This window comes from Tetrao urogallus, assembly GCF_951394365.1.
Source record: "Tetrao urogallus genome assembly, chromosome: 7".
Taxonomy (NCBI): Eukaryota; Metazoa; Chordata; class Aves; order Galliformes; family Phasianidae; genus Tetrao; species Tetrao urogallus.
The window spans coordinates 29,792,123-29,808,448 of record NC_136820.1 but is presented as its reverse complement, the minus strand read 5'-3'; the positions used below and the strand labels follow the sequence as shown (position 1 = coordinate 29,808,448).

Below are 16,326 nucleotides of genomic sequence, written 5' to 3'. Positions count from 1 at the left end.
TAACAGATTGGCACGTGCATGTTTGTCTCTTAACAAGTGTCATTGATGTTAGCATCAATAGCAGGCACTGGAGTTTCAGTCAGCCAGCTTCTCCCTTCTGCAAGATTCCTCATGTTTCCTTTAGAAAATATTTCCATTAATGTAATGAGAAATAGGAGTGAGAGTGAATTTGGAGAAGGAATGGCACCTTCTGCACTATGGAGCTGGTGTGAATGTGGCTTCCTAACGCTGCCAGAACCAGTACCTGGTACGTGAGACCTGCAGCTAGTTCTTTATTATCTAAACATGTATGTATAACAACATGTAATGGTTTGGATATATTACCCATATGCTCTCATTATAATAACCTTGGCTTATTCCTCTCAGTGTTTGTTAGGTGTGCACCATTTTCGTGTCATCTTCTCAGTTTAGGAGTATATTTCCAAAAAGACCAAGATGCCTACTTGCACATAATTGCTTAGTCTCATTGGGTTCAACCAGGCAACTCATATACATAAAGTTAAACACATGCATTTGCCTGGAGTCTATCTTCATGAGCTTTTCAGGCTTGAGGCACTCTCTCTGCCTCCAAATCTCTATCCACCTTTAATGAGCTGTATAAATAAATACAGAGTACTCTTGATCATTCCGTATCCATAAAATACATTTTATTAGCTGAGAGGTATACAATAATAGAAAAGATCAGACTGTCTGATGTTTTAGGATGCTGTGGGAGGACAGAACAAGTATCTGCTTCCAAGTGGTTGACAGACCTGAGGCCCCAGAAAGATAGATTTGTAAGTTAACTGTGATAAATGATCTCTGGCTTCACTGAGTAAAGCAAGGTCACTCTTCACAGGGCACTGCTGGCGTGCTGCAACCTTGCAGCAAATTCTTTTGGCAAGGCAAGGATTGCAATGAGCAAACAGACCAGTTCTTATTTAGAATAGAATTAAAATTAAGACTTCTCAAACCTAAGACGATAAAATATCTGACAGGAGGGCAGAGATTTATAAGGCAGTGCTAATGTTTATTTACCAGAACTTAGTTCTTTTTTTTTTAGCTTTCAAGTGGTAATAGGTCCAAAAAGCCAACTGTGTTGTCTTCTTGTAGCCATTTAATACATGAAAACGGGAAACTTTCTGTACTGCCCCTACAGCTGCACCCACTGACAAGTTTGAAATCCAGAAGTTGGTTGTTTTTTCTCTGGTGTGTTTTTATTTGTATTTCTTTGGAAACAATTGGCTTGTTGAGGGTGAGAGGAAGAAGAGAGCAGAGTTTTAACTGCATCATGTGTCCAAGTTTTATTTCAGCTATTTCTACATTGGGGGTGTTATGGGGGGGTGTTCCCTCCTTTTTTTTTGGCTCATGTCCAGCCAGGGAGGAAATAAATATGTGAAGAAAGAATGCTATAGAATGTTAACTTCACTGCCGTATTTTCTTCCTTTTATCACGCCCCAAGATTCAGCGAAGTTGATATAAATTCACCATGCCTTCTTTTAAAAAGCATAACAGAAAGGCATTCTTCCTTTAAGAGTCAGACTGTAAAAGGTGATTTTCTTTCACTCAGTTTGGTTTAAGCCTGTAAAAAGCATTAAGTGAAAAATCTGATATATTTGTTAGGGCATTTATTGCATTACTAACTTATATTTTCAGTTCTCAGTGAAAGGTTTATAGAGAACATAAACCTTGAAGAGCTTTTGTTCAGGATTAAAGATATATTTTCCCTATTTTCTGGTGAAATAATAGCTCATAAAATGATTAGAGTGTTTGTAATTATTTTTAGATATTTTTATTTTCCAAGGATATTCTGTACATCTTGCTGAGATGCATGAAGAAGGCTTTTAATAAGCGCCCTACTGATCATAAGATTTACGCTCTTTAAAGAATTTCAAAACAATCAAAAGCTCCTGATTAGATGTCACCACCATGTTGTTGTTCTTCATTAATTACATTTACAGCAAGCAAAGACCTTCCAGTAAACTGCAAATCTGGCATGTTCAGTAGTACTCTGTGATGGTTTAAGTAATATACTATGTCTTTCATAGTGAATATCTTTAGTGCTGGACCTAACTGTGATGCTGAAAGAATTAAGAGAGATACCTGATTGATGGTGGCATGTGAAATCATAAAGAGGTAATTGCTAAATTCTTTCTACAGCAAAATGGTGAGGGATGTTCTCATTAAAATTTCTTAGGAAGTGCTTTCCCTGGGAAATATCTGCATCTGAGAGGAAACTGTTGAAAACTGGGTGAAGTAATGAATGAAAATGAAATATCCAAGAAAATATTCTGTATTCAAATGATTTGTTGTGATTTTAAGCAGTAGCACAATACTATACTCAGTAATCATGTTGTTTGGAATATCATAACCTGAGAATTCCCAGAATTTCAGGAAATTACATGATTTTATCACAGAAATCCACACTTGAGAGTAGGTTATAATGTGACATACACTGAACAGTTGCTGCTTAAATTTCTTCTCCTTCCTGTCTTTAATGTCTACCACAGTGTTCTCAGTCACTTCTTTTGATGCCCCAGTGTATATTATCAATGAACAGTATACATTGTCAATGAGCAGTTTTTACTGTCTTTATGCTTTACACTTTCCATAGTTGGCAGTGTGTTTCTTTAAAAGGTTTCATAGCCCAAAATATTTAGTGGGAGACATCAGAGCAAGAGCTAGTCCGGATGTGTGTCAGACCGTAGGAGGACAAAAACCAGGACACTTTAAAGTCTGCTGTATATTGACTGACTCTCTATAGCCTTAATTCTTTAAGCTCAAATCAACCAAATTCAGTTTTTAAAAGTATTGTGACCTGCAAGGGTGTCATATCCTGTACGGTGCAAACATTTCAAACTGAGTATCACCAGCAGTGTCAAGTAGTAGAAGTACAATAATACATCTGAAACAAATGCCAAAACATGTCAAATATAGCAAAGAAAAAGTCAGGGAGAGGTAGACTCATAGGGAAGTCTTGGTCCTGAATTACATCCAGTGACATCCACATAGGCAGATCTGAATGATTTTATCTCCTTGTCACAACCAAGCTTAATAGCCATTATCAAATGAGAATTGCTGTGATGATCTGAATTACTTTATCATCTAGCTTAGATGTGGCCAAACTGAGTATCTGGTGCCTCATATGGGTCACAAAGCTATTTAACTACAGCAGTACCACATGACTGGTGGCAAAATTGCTTGAGCCCTGGCAACAAAGCAGTAATCATCTCCAGCTGTAGAACAATCAAGCCACTCCTCAATACCTTTTGCTGACTGCATACCTAACCTGCCGATGGAGGAGGACACTGCAAATCACTGTCACTTCCTGCCATTGCAACTACTACCATCGTCTCTTTCCTGTTTTTCTAGATGGAACATAGAAATGTTGTGGTATGCGACTCAGATTTGGGAAGACTGATCAGCTGTGCTATTTGGAGATACTCAGAAACAGCCAGTACTGATTTTCCCGGACCAGAACAGTACAGGGCTCAATAGTTAAGTGTATTTGTGCTTGAGAGAAAACCAGCAGTTCTCAAAATAGAGATTGATGTTGTGTTACTCCATTCTGAGAAGTTCAGGAGTTGCAGCTACATATAATAATGGCTTATGTACTGGTTCAGTAGGTTATTTTAAGAATTTAACAAGCATATAAGAATAATTTATCTAGATGTAAATGAGCAGTAATTATATTTAAATATGTATATATATATTTCTACTGTTAGAACCTTCATTTGAGTCATTCAGTTTTTTCATGAAATGCTATCTATTGCTTTCCATGCCTGCTTTCCAGCTACTGAGAATTAGTTCAGATGTGTCAGTGTCAGCTTGCTGGAATGCACTGAATGAGTATGCACTGAATGAGTATTCACTGAATGAGCACCTCCACAGTTTCCTGAAGGGGGGTATGACCTCTTTTACCTCTGTGTGAACAGTAACAATCCAGCACCAATAGTTGTAGTTCTGTGCACATATGAGAAGAGCACTCATGAGTGGTTGTCACGGCTTTTATTTTGATAGTAAACACTTTGATCACCCTTTCAGTACTTCAACAGATAGAACTGCTGATGCCGTTATATACTAACATAATTTAAACTAATTTCTAAAATACCAAAGAGAGATTGTTTCATACATTTTTATGGGAAATTATGAAGATCTAAAGATACTGGAGTGCAGTTGTGCACAAGAAAACAGAGCAAGGATGCTGGAAGCAGTGTAGTGCCAGACCTCAGTGCCAGATTTGCCCCAGCTTTGCTCATCTGAAAAGCTTGAACAGCATTTTGCACTCATGTGGCTATCTTACTTGTTGTGAGGGAAACCAAGAAATATGCCATTGAGCTGGTGGCCTACAAAGCCTAGAGAGCATGGTTTCCCATCATTTGTGCTCTGTGATTTTCAACCAAAATTGCTGTCAGCAACTCAGTTTGTCTGGAGTGAGAGGAACACTGGACATCATGAGATGCATTTCTTCTAAGGAAGGCACACTGCCCTGCACAAAACGGTGGCCTCAAGCAGATGTGGGGGATGATCCCCAGGCTGAAATATGGTTGTGTAGCTGCACTTGTAAGTTAACTGTAACTGTGTGATTTGGCTTGATGTACCTCTACTCTGCGCTGCAAAGCAAATCCTGCTTTCTGTGATTGATCAACCAGACTGAGTAAACCATGGCTTCAGTAAACCTTCAAAAGCTGTCTCCTCAATTTGTTCATCAGGTTTAGTCCTTGGTACCTTCTGTGTAAAACACTAAGAAAAAAGGCATCTTCTTTATTCTGCTAGATTTCCATCCCTTCATCTCTATTGAAAGCTAAAAGCATGGCATCCCAGTTTGAGCTCATTTGTTGGTTCACGATGGGTGACCGACCTGTGCGGCTGCACTGCGGAGGCTCTCTAGGTGTGCTGGCACATTGGCTCTTGGAAAATGGTATGTGTTCTCTGCAGGACTGTAACAACTGAAAACGTTCTTTGTGTTTAGTAAAAAAAAAATGTGGCTTGAGGTAGGTTCTGCTCTGGTCTGTGCACTGTGTGGCTTCTCTGAACAGAGTTGCACATATATTCAGAGATGCAAAGCAGTCAAGGCACAGAGGGGCATCAGCTGGTCAGAAGATAAAGGGATTTGCAATGCAGTCATTAACTATAATGCCTGAAATTGGCACAGCTTTGCATCAGAGGAGGCCTACAACCAGAGAGAATGTGGAAAGATTGCCAGCTCCAAGCTAGCTTGGGTGAAAATCCTGAAACTGAAATATGGCCCTCATGGTTGTGATTGTAGGTAATATATCTGTAAGCTTTAAACTACACTAAATGATGCAATTGTTCTAGTTAGCTGTTGTTTTGTCTTTCAGCTCTTCAGGTGACAAGAGACTACTTAGAATAAAGTAGCAGAGCTGGGGTTCCCATAGGGAGTTAGGTGCCTCCCTCCTTGGGGCCATGCTGTAAGCTCCAGTTGAGAAATGAATTAGTGATAGGCTGTGAGAGTTGTATCTTGAGATGGAAAATACGCACAGTAAACGATTTTTGCTTTGGGAAGTATTTACCTCATGCTGTTAGGAGTACATAGACAGCACATTATCTCCGTTTGTTTTAATGCCCATTTGTCTTAATTATTAATGTGAATTTGAGCTGCATTCTTCATTGCATTTAAAAGCAAATCACTCCAAGTTCAGAAGTTCATTGCACATGCTCCAAACTTTTTTTTTCTCAAGCGCTTGAAACAGACTTCAGTGATCTTAGTCATGTTCTGCTTGACCAAATACTGACCTTCCTTGCAGTAGAAAGACATTCAAGCCTGTTTTATAAAATTAAATCAAATTCATGTAATCCAGTGAGATTTACAACTGCTCAAGTATAGTCAGATTCAAATATGTTTGAAGTGAGAAAGGTTCATGTAGTGTTTGCTTTTGTTGAGCTAAGGCAGAGAGATTAAGTTGAAAATCAGTGCGCTTTTGCAAGTGTCACCAAAGTAGGTCTGTAAAAATATTCCCAATATTTCTCAGAATAATATATACGTAATATCTAATACTCTTTGTCAAAGATTTATCTGTATTCTGCTGTGTGCCACATTTTCTGAAAGTATGTACGCTGTCATGGCTAGTAACTATTCCTTGGTGATTAGTGTGACAGTAAGTGAAGCGTGAATATTGAGACTTGCCATATCATGCATGTCAAGTTACTATATGGCCCAACTGCTGTGAGACAAAACATGCTATTATGTTTTAGACACAAAGCCATATTGTATGAAATTCCATTCTGTCACATACTGAAGGAGGTGTATTTAAAAATTAAATCTTTTCTTCTTTACTCCTTTTTGTTAACTTTTCTGTATTAAATACTTAACTACTGAACCCCATCAGAACATTCAGCTTTTGTTCCTACTGAGGAGTTGTTTCAAACTTATATCAGAAAAATCATTAATGATTTAAGAAGGAGATTTTAAAGAGACTATTGGGAAGGAAAAAAAAAAAAGAAAGAAAGAAAAAGGAAACAAAACCAAACATTCTGATGTTTCAGACTGCTGAGGTTACACACTAGATGGGTTTCTCCAAACAATTGTAATACAGTAGATGAACATGATCATAGAGTACATTTTTCATAAGTAAAAGAATAGCTTGACCTTATGCAAACCAAAAAATTTGTCATGCATTCCTCTAAGACATCAGTTTTAAGACCGACAACCTTAGGATTCCACATGCATATGCCTGCTGCAATGTCCAGTGACTGCCAGAAATGTTCTCAGCAGAAGATATGCTCTTTGGAGAAGAACTTTTTCATTTCTGTGCAAATCTCCACAAACAAAACTGCCACTTTTATGTAGACTTTTGTCTAGCTAAAATAATTTGTTCCTTGAGTTACTTGGATGATCTTCGGACTGTAGTACATAGGAGGTGAGACACGATCATTACGGTCCCTTTTGACTTGTAAATCTGTAAATGCTTGGGAACTTGATATGGAGCAACAGGAATCTTCAAAGCACTGTGTAATCAACTAACCTCCAGAGCCCTACTTGGAGTTTTATCTGGGTGAGAAAATGTAATGATAAGAGCAGATGATTGCAATATTTTTGCAGACTGTGTGATAGTTTTTTTCTATTTATTATAAACCAGGTTCTAATTTTGACTTATTTATTCACAATTGTCTCATTAGTTGATAGGATTTTTTTTGCAGCCCTACATACTTTTTTTTTTATATATATATTGTATTTATGTAGAATTTGCTCATTTTTTTTTACTTTGGCTTCTTGGTTAACTGATATCTTTGTGGTTTCCAAACTGAGAAGATTCACTCATTCCTACTCAAATTACTTTCAATTTATTAGCAAATCTGATTTTCTTCTTTAACAAATCTTAGCAGCATACCAGGTACATTGGTGATGGAAACAAAGCAGTGACACCCCTTTATTCCAGAACACGAAGGAACTAGAGTGTCATCATCCAAAATTTCACCTGCAGTTCAGAATTCATTAATTTTTGAATTATGCTTCACTTTCTTTTCCTTACGCTTTGCCAGTCTCAATTAACATCTTCAATATACCTTCAATATACACCTAAGAACGATAAAGTTCTTTTTCTCATATTGGATGTCAATATTTCACTACTTTAAGAAGTGGCCACTTTTTTCTAACTTAACACTATCTTTCATTCAAGACAGCAAGTTTACTTCAGCTACCAAAAAGGATGTAGCTACCTGTATATGGGAAAAAATACTTAGACGAAATAATTTACCAGGGCTTCTCAACAAATACTTGGTTAGGTGGGATTAAGACATAAAACAAGCCTCACTGACTCAATATAATCACCGGTCCATGAGAATTTAGGTATCTAGAAGAACTAATGGCAGTTCTCAATGGGTATTTAGTCATCCTTTCCACTTTCTCTGTGAAGAATAGTCTTTTCTCCTGGTATTTTTCTGTTCTCTTTAACTAACTTTGCTGTGTTTTTCAAAAAAGTTGAGTAAAAGAATTTCTATGTACTAATAGTTTAAGGAGTCTGGAATTAATCCTTTTGTAAAACCTGATTTACAGGCAATGGCTGTCTAATTTGAGATGCCTTTATTTTGTCATGAATTTAAAAAACGAACAAACAAGCCAAAACCACAAAAATTATGCTTATCGTGAACACCTAGAATACTAATTCCAAATCCATATCCTGAGACTGCTGTAGGTTTATGACTCATGTGAAGTAATGGCTTAAAAATGTCAGTGTTTCTGAGCAATTGGTCCCCAGACAAATTTTGGACAGATATTCTGTCTGTTCTTCAAGACTGGATAGATAGGGACAATAGAAAAAAAAAACTGTGTTTTATCCATGTTCTCTGAATGGTGTCCCTCAAAGCCATCTTGAGCTGAACAAGAGGAATTTGTACAAAGCATGCTGTTGGTTTATTGATTTTAGAGCACACCAACACTGTCTTTTTCAATTACTGCAGTATTTTGGACTGCAGTCTGCCATTTCTGTATTAGTAAACTAATACCTATTCTTAATAAATCGGTCTATACCAGTTTATTAAGAATAAGTACAGACTTCCTAATAAATAGGAAGTCTATAATATATCTTGACGTTTTTACCAGACAAGAAACCTGTAATGAGCAATTTATAGTATTTATAGAGTTACCTACTAATAGCAGTAGTAGCATGATGTATACTGATTCACCACCTCTTTTTGAACTGTGTATTATAAAAAATTAGTTGGCTTTGGAAATGAAGGGTGGCTGTACTATTCTAGACCAAAGCTACATCCTGATCATCTCCATTGTACTCTCTCCACTCAGAATCTATTATTTTTAACTTATATTTTCATATTATACCACAAGGATATAACTCCTGGTAAAATAATGAGTTTTCCTCAAATTCCCTGCATAGTTTACAAAAGATAATTCACTTACAATGTAATGTTTGCCTTGCATTAACACCTAATGAAGTCAGCCTCCTGCTATGAGAATAGATGAAAAATAAGTCAATACTTCCCAAAATGCCTTTATGAATCATGATGCATATGTTCGTGTTAGTTATCATTGGATTTTAAACTCTGACATTTACAAAGTTTTATAAATAATTATGATTTTAAGCTTGGATTTCAGGTTTTTAGATAGAAATTTGTCTCGAGTGCCGTAAAGCCTCAGCCTGTCATTATGTTCAAATAAAATGCAAATGAAAAAATCAGAACAGTTGCTTTCAAGATGCTTCTGCTCACGATCCTTCAGTGTCCTAGGTAGGACATGTGTGATATGGCACATTATATGTTCTGTATATGAAAAATGTGTATAAATTTTCCACTATCCATCCAGAAATAATTCACTGACTCCCAAACCAAAGGAATGTGTATCCCTGCAGTGCTTCCAAACAAACTTTGTTTTATACTGGCTAGTAAGACGCTTGTTTCAGCTGGGTCAACTGCAGATGGTATTAGTAAACAGCATAATGAGATTGTTTTTCAGAAAAACCTCCTTGTTTGTGTTTCAGGCTGAGCTATGTGAATCATGCGGAAGATCTAGCCTCCAAACTACTCCAGTGTTTCCCAAAGAACAGATTGTCAGCACAGGCAGCACTGAGCCATGAGTATTTCAGTGATCTGCCCCCTCGGCTATGGGAATTAACTGATAGTGAGTATAACCTCCTCTGAATCAATTAAAAGCAAAGACATTAGTTCATGCAGGTGCATGTGTGTATACTTGTATGTATGCTAACACTCATGTGGAACACATTCATGAATGTGCACATCCACACACAGAATACATGAAACTACATAGTTAGCTTGTAGTTAGCTTGACACAGGAAAAATGGAATTATTATTATTTTTTTTTTTTGCTATCTCTGCTCTGCAGTCTGCGGCTAGCTATCTTTGTATTTGATTATGTGCACAGCCAAGAGAATTATCTGAATTGTCATAAAGCAAAAGGAAAAATACAATTTACATATTTAGTGCTTTTCATTTTCTGACATACAGTACTTCTTAACTAGCTGCAGCACACAGGATATAAATCCAGAATCTCTCTCTGTTATAACAGTAACCTTTAAGAAGGGAATTGGCATTGAGAAGTCTGAAAAACACAAAGTAGACAATTGGTTAATTTGCTGAATTAAACAGTATAAGTAGAAGATGGGGGATGATATTTCCAGTTGAGAATGCTTTCAGTTATTATGTGCATCTTTTTATGTCTTTTATAAAACAACATGCATTCTAATTGACTTGGAAAAAATCAGCATGTATGCTGATTTTAAAGTTATCTCTTTAATTCTTGTCCAGAGAGTTAAAAGTGCCCTACTATTTATTCTATGGAAAAATATCATTGTGCATTATATTTTTTGCTTGAGAAGATTCTAGCATTATAAATAGGTTTCACAGGAGAATGCGAATAATTATTTTAATTTAACTTAGAGGAGCATGATTTCATTAGAATCATAGAATGGCCTGGGTTGAAAAGGACCACAATGATCATCTAGTTTCAACCCCCCTGCTATGTGCAGGGTTGCCAACCAGCAGACCAGGCTGCCCAGAGCCACATCCAGCCTGGCCTTGAATGCTTCCAGGGATGGGGCATCCACAATCTCCCTGGGAAACCTGTTCCAATGTGTTGCTATTTTCAAACATGCATCCAGTACCAAAAGATCTAAATCCAGAACTTCAAGGTAAAATCTTGGATATGTAACAGTGGTGCATGTGCTTAATTATAGCTAACATAGAAGCTTGTGAAAATTGAGTTTACTTTCTGAATATTAACCCTCAATAGATTTTTGTTATTTCAGTATCAATAAGAAAACTCTTCCAAAAGTTTTATTTCTCCACTCTCAGTATGTGTAATATGTGTATATCTCAACATGTGTTGAGCTAGTTCTGTGACTGGCACTCTAAGTGCCCTACTCCTGACTCTGCCCTGAAGAGCTCTCTCTCATTTGTAGAACTGGAACAACACTAATTTTTGTACAGCATAGGTTATGTCACAGATCTTCTCTTTGCTCTGCAAAAAAATTCCCAGCTCCCCCCTCTGCCATGAAAACTCCCTGCCCACTCCATTCAGTTTTCTGACTGTGGCCCTTTATAAGCTGAAAATTCAAGATGCAGAGTAAATTAAGGGTACCATTGAAAGTCTGCCTTTGCTGAAATTGAGGCAAAGAGATTCATTTCTTCAGAACTAATGAAACACCAAGAATGCCAGTTCATTTATCCTTTTTCCTCTAAATGGAAAACAAAAATCACTCCTCACTGGTGACATCTCAATCCTTCTGACTGCGTGATTTAGTCTAGCCAGGATTTTGAATTCTGAATTCTGCAGTAGTACTTTTTTGTTAATATGGACTTATTACCCACTTGCCACTTAGTTTATCAGTCAGTGGTTAAATCCAGTTCTATCAGTGAAGTAAATGCCTACACATTATCACTCTGCAGCAGGCTGCCAACAGAGACAGTCTTGTCCTAGTCATTAACAAGCACAATGTATGCAGAACACCAGAGGGGAATTAAAACCACAAAAAATACCTCAGGGTGGTATTTTTAATATGAGAATTTAATTTGTAATTTCACAGATTAAGAATTTTGGCTGCATTAATCCTTTTATCAGCTCACAGCAGGTTATTTGCAGAAGCATAACCATAAGGCGATATTCATTGGCAGAAACACGTCTTTGCATAACGTTAAACATCAGGAGCAGTGAAACCTTTTGAAGGGGGGAGAATAAAGATGAAAAATCATTATATTTTAAAGTAAGGTTCTTCTAAATGCCTCCAGTAAAATTTTGAGTTACAGAAAGACTATTTCTGTGCCTAGTAGATAATCATTATGAAGCATAAATCCAGATGCAAGAAAGGACAATCCCAGTATCAAATACTACAATCATTTCTATTTAATATGACTTGGATATACTTGTAAACATATTTACAAAACAAAGAAGTGATATACTTTGGAGAGTTTGGAAAATGTTTTCTGTATAGAGAAATTGCCGCTTTTTGTGATTCTGGTTCTCTGGGTTAATGTTTTACACTGAGAAAGACTTGCTATTCATAGCTAATTAAATGTAGGCATGAGCGCCCCGAGAATCTGCAGAAGGATGTGCATGATAGTATCCATCACAGAATGTTGTCTACTTCCAATACTGAATTGCAAAGTTGGGGATTTAGGACCAAAACCAATGAAAGACACACAGGTGAAGCAGAAGAGACAAAAGAAGTCAGTTGTATGATTTCCCATCTGAAAATATTGTTTCTTCAGAATCACAGTATTTCACAAAAATACAGTGCCTTGGACTAAAAAAAAAATGTAAAAAAAAAAAGTTCCTCTGTCTTTTTGAGGTTTAATACTAGTTACTTATCTTCTGGATAATATTTTACAGGATAACATTTTAATCTTGTGCTTTATTTTAAACGTGCTTGCAAAATTTATTTCAAATTTCATTCCCAAAAGGGTTGATTTGGGGTTTCAAGTCATGGCACAATTTCAGTTGAGAGTTAGGTTTTCAGACAGGAGCTGTCTGTCATCTAATCACATTCAGTTTTAAAAATGTTACATTAAAATGTAAGACTTTTGCAATTCAGCTAAAAAATTCTTGTCTGAGATTACATACAGTTTATGAAGCAACACAGTTCTCATTCATCTCAGACATGAGCAGTAATCTATAAATTAACCCCTGTTATGTACATACTGTATATGTTTACTTACTCTTTTCTATTGAAAAAAGTAATTTTAGTCCTCCCCCTTTCCTGCTTTCATATCTGAAAGCTCATATTGATTTATTTGCATAGAATTTGTCATTTGTAATGTATGCTACTGAGGAAAGCAGCATATCAAATACAAGTTGAGATGTCAAAGGTACAGCAGGAAGATCTCCTGCTTAAAAAATATCCTCATCTTTTAAATGCATGATATACAGCTGTGCTAGTCTTTAGTGCAAACAAACAAACAAAAAGGTAACTGTTATGGCCCTGATTACTTCTTTTAACAAACAGTCCATTAACATTTCCTCATACAGCACTGCACTGGCAGCTATCCAACGATATTTTCGTATGCACATTTGTTCTCGGAAGGTACCAAAAATCAGTCATTTTTCCCCAGCAGTTTGAGGTATCCCAAGTAAAAGTGAGTTTTCACATCATCACTGTGTGAGTCCTTAACCATTTGCAGTCTGACCCTGTGATTAATGTCGTGTCTGCTGCTAATTAGTTGCCTGGTGTTACGTGGAAATCCTCAAGGTTTTTCAAACTCATGCAGAAAGGATTTGCCTTATGTGAAGGCTTTCTGAATTTCTGGCATATTTTTAACAAATCTTATTATCTTTAACAGTTAGTAAAACGAAGTCTAATGAAATAGCTCACTTCTACTGGCTTGCAGAGATTTTGAAGGTGGTATATGTGATGTCAAATTATTACAAAAATTTGCTGGTTTTTTTCATCTTCATAATTAACCTTAAGCATTGTCAGGAAAATTTAAAATGGAAAACATGAATTATAAGCATTGCAAGGAGAAGTAAGCAAGCATATACACACTCTGGAAATGGTTGCATTCTTTTTTTAAAGGCATATGTAACAGAAAATGTTGGCATCAGACAGCTTCCATCATAGCGCTTGCCATTCCTCTCCATTCACAGTTTTTACAGTGCTTACTTACATAATTGGGTGGTATACATAAAAGCCATATTTATTTATTCAGTGTTGTGTTTGGCATAGATATTAACCAATTATTTTATATTACTGCTTTTCAGAGAAAAATCAAACTGAACTGACATTCTGTTTTGCAGTGTCTTCTATTTTTACTGTACCGAATGTAAGATTGCAAGCAGAGACCGGAGAAAGCATGAGAGTCTTTGGGAAAAACAATAGTTATGGCAAAGGTGTATCAAACAGCAAACATTGAAGAATACATGAGTTCATAATAGATAATGCAGGTAAGATGGTTATTGGAAAGTATGTCTTTGAAAATACAGTTTATTTTAGATTTTGGTAGACCAATGAAACTGAACTGTATGTTTCTTAAATTGCACGTGTTCAAGCAGATAATCTGTTTCTGCAGTATACATCTGTCAATATGATGAGTGTAAATTCTTGGCCTTGTGGGTAGGATCAGTGTGACTGACAGGTTGAAAACATCGCAGAACTCAGTGCCAGCAGATTAAACATTGAATTGCCTTTAATTTGGATTGAGGTATTCCCCCTGGTAAGATGGGGAGAGATAAAATAGCTCTTACCAATTCTCTTGTTAAAATCTGGGGCAAGGACAAAGGAATGGTTCCTTTAGTAGGTCTGGTAAACTTGATAGCAGAAGGGTGTTCTTGATGGAGACAGAAGTGTTGACGTTAATAAATTTGATTTGTATCTCTGGAATCTGCTAGAACTGTTTTTGTTCTTGGACAGCTTTGATACCCATTGGGGATTTGATACTCGATCTTTTTAATCACAGTTGTTCGGTGATGGAACAGTATGTAATTTGGCTCCAGATATTCCAATAGTAGAACAGAACAGAGAGGGGTAGGTGTGTAGAGAGGCTGCTTACTGACTTGAAGTAAGAGAGCGATTGCTGTGTAACTCTTCTGCTGCTCTTGTATCTATTCAAAGGTATAGACTGATATTTATGTGGCATATATTCGTTATCTGCAAATAGCTTCTGCTATTTCTGCTTGTTACAGTATCAGATGTTACTTTTCCTAATGAATTACCTTCATTGTTTTACTGTTGGTATTCACATGCAATTATTTGTTTTTTTATTCTGTAATGTTATGAAGGCTGTTTGCCTGGCAGACAGCAATGGCTGAATACTGAGAAGTGATTCCGGTCTTGACAGCGTACCCCAATTTTGCACGTTCTCTTTGCCAGCAAACCATTTAAGATTTTCTAATGTCAGAAATGAGGCTGCCTCAGAGCAGTCTGTTTACATCTTTATTGACAAGCTAATCCCTACTTTTTCCTAGGGGTGTGTCCCTGCAGACATTTCTTCAACCTTGTCTGCTCTAGCATGACATATCATCCATCTAAAGTAAACTTCAAATGTGCCCACATGTGCTAAAGATCCTTTGTGTGGAAGCTAATGTACAGAATCTTATTCCTAATGCACAAAATCTTCTTTCTGTTGCCTCCAAACAAATGAGTTTTCATTTATACAAAATGCATGATTAAAAATGTTATCTGTAAGCAGAGAGGGCCATGTGTACCTTTGATATACATTGCTGTACTGTTGTGGCTATTTAACCACAGCTTTAATACAAAATAGTACCTTTCTTTGTATTAAAGCTGGGGGCACTTAACAAATGTGAAGTAGTGGTTTGTAATTACTGATTACAGTTTTCCATCACTGCTTGGGACTGCATTGTGGTAGATGTGTACAGTGAAATAAAAAGTCAGTTCTTGACTGTACTGTTTAGCTTGAGCCATAAGATGGAGAAAATCAGATAATACTGAAAGAGTGTACAGTACAAAGTAAAAGTCTTACATGGGCTTGAACTCATTCAGATGAAACTAGAATATCAGGGGAGGCAGAAGAAATATGGACCTGGAACCTGGACGTTGGTGGGGAGCTGTTAGGATGAGCAGAAACCTCTAAAGGAATAAGACTAGCAAGCAAGAGGAAAGATCAGTCTGTGTGGAGAGAGTAACAAGTTAGGATAAATCAGACTGAAGTCTTGATAATGTGAAAGGGAGGCCTGGTGGAGCCTTAATCTGAATAGCAGGTGGCTGTGACTTTAAGTAGAAGAGTAGTGACTGACAAGTGGAATGTTCAATCAGTAAAGAGAGCAGAGAAATGAATGAGGTAGGAGTTGAGCCAGTTATTCTAGCAGAGGAGCAGAGTTGTAGTAAATGTATAGTAGCTGGTAGGATATTTAGTGTGAGATATTCAGTTAAAGTCAGCATTCATAAGGCTCAGTGAAACAAGAAGATGCATGAAAAGTGAAAAGATGACAGTAGCACCCCAGGGCCATGAAGTAAGTGAGGTGAGGATGGAGGCAAAAAAATGAACTGTCTCAGCAAGAGTGCTGGATAACTTAATACCCAGTAGAGTTAAAGGAAAATTAAAAAATGCCAATTATGCAAGGAAATAGATCAAATTATAAAAAAACAGAGGAAACCAAATACTTGTAGCCCATCTCTTGGACAAGACGAGTACATGCATGTTTTTATTCATCTTCTTGAGTGGACTTTGCATATAGATAGCTGGTAAGGAATTAATGGAAGAGGTGGAATTTATTTAATCTCATGTTGGCATCTAAGCTAACCACTAGAGTATCCTTTCAGATACAGAGAAAGAAGTACTTCGAGAGCTTGGTTCTTCTCCTGCCAGAGCTGACATTTAAATAGATCCAACTGATTGCACTCTTGAGGCAACTATTCCTTACCATGTGTTGTAAAAAGGAGCCTTTTTTCAGAAACATATCTG

The 16,326-nt window shown here is 36.8% G+C and overlaps 1 protein-coding gene across 1 annotated transcript in view; it reads left to right on the top strand.

Annotated features, from left to right (window-relative positions):
• Positions 1–13,815, top strand: part of CDK14 (cyclin dependent kinase 14) — a gene marked incomplete at both ends in the record, with an annotated part of 240,919 nt that extends 227,104 nt beyond the window's left edge. Inside the window, 2 exons of the mRNA XM_079538094.1 lie at positions 9,435–9,574; positions 13,700–13,815. Of these exons, the coding sequence (XP_079394220.1) occupies positions 9,435–9,574; positions 13,700–13,815 (256 nt within the window). The remainder of the gene's footprint in view (positions 1–9,434; positions 9,575–13,699) is intronic.
• Positions 13,816–16,326: the final 2,511 nt, after the last annotated feature.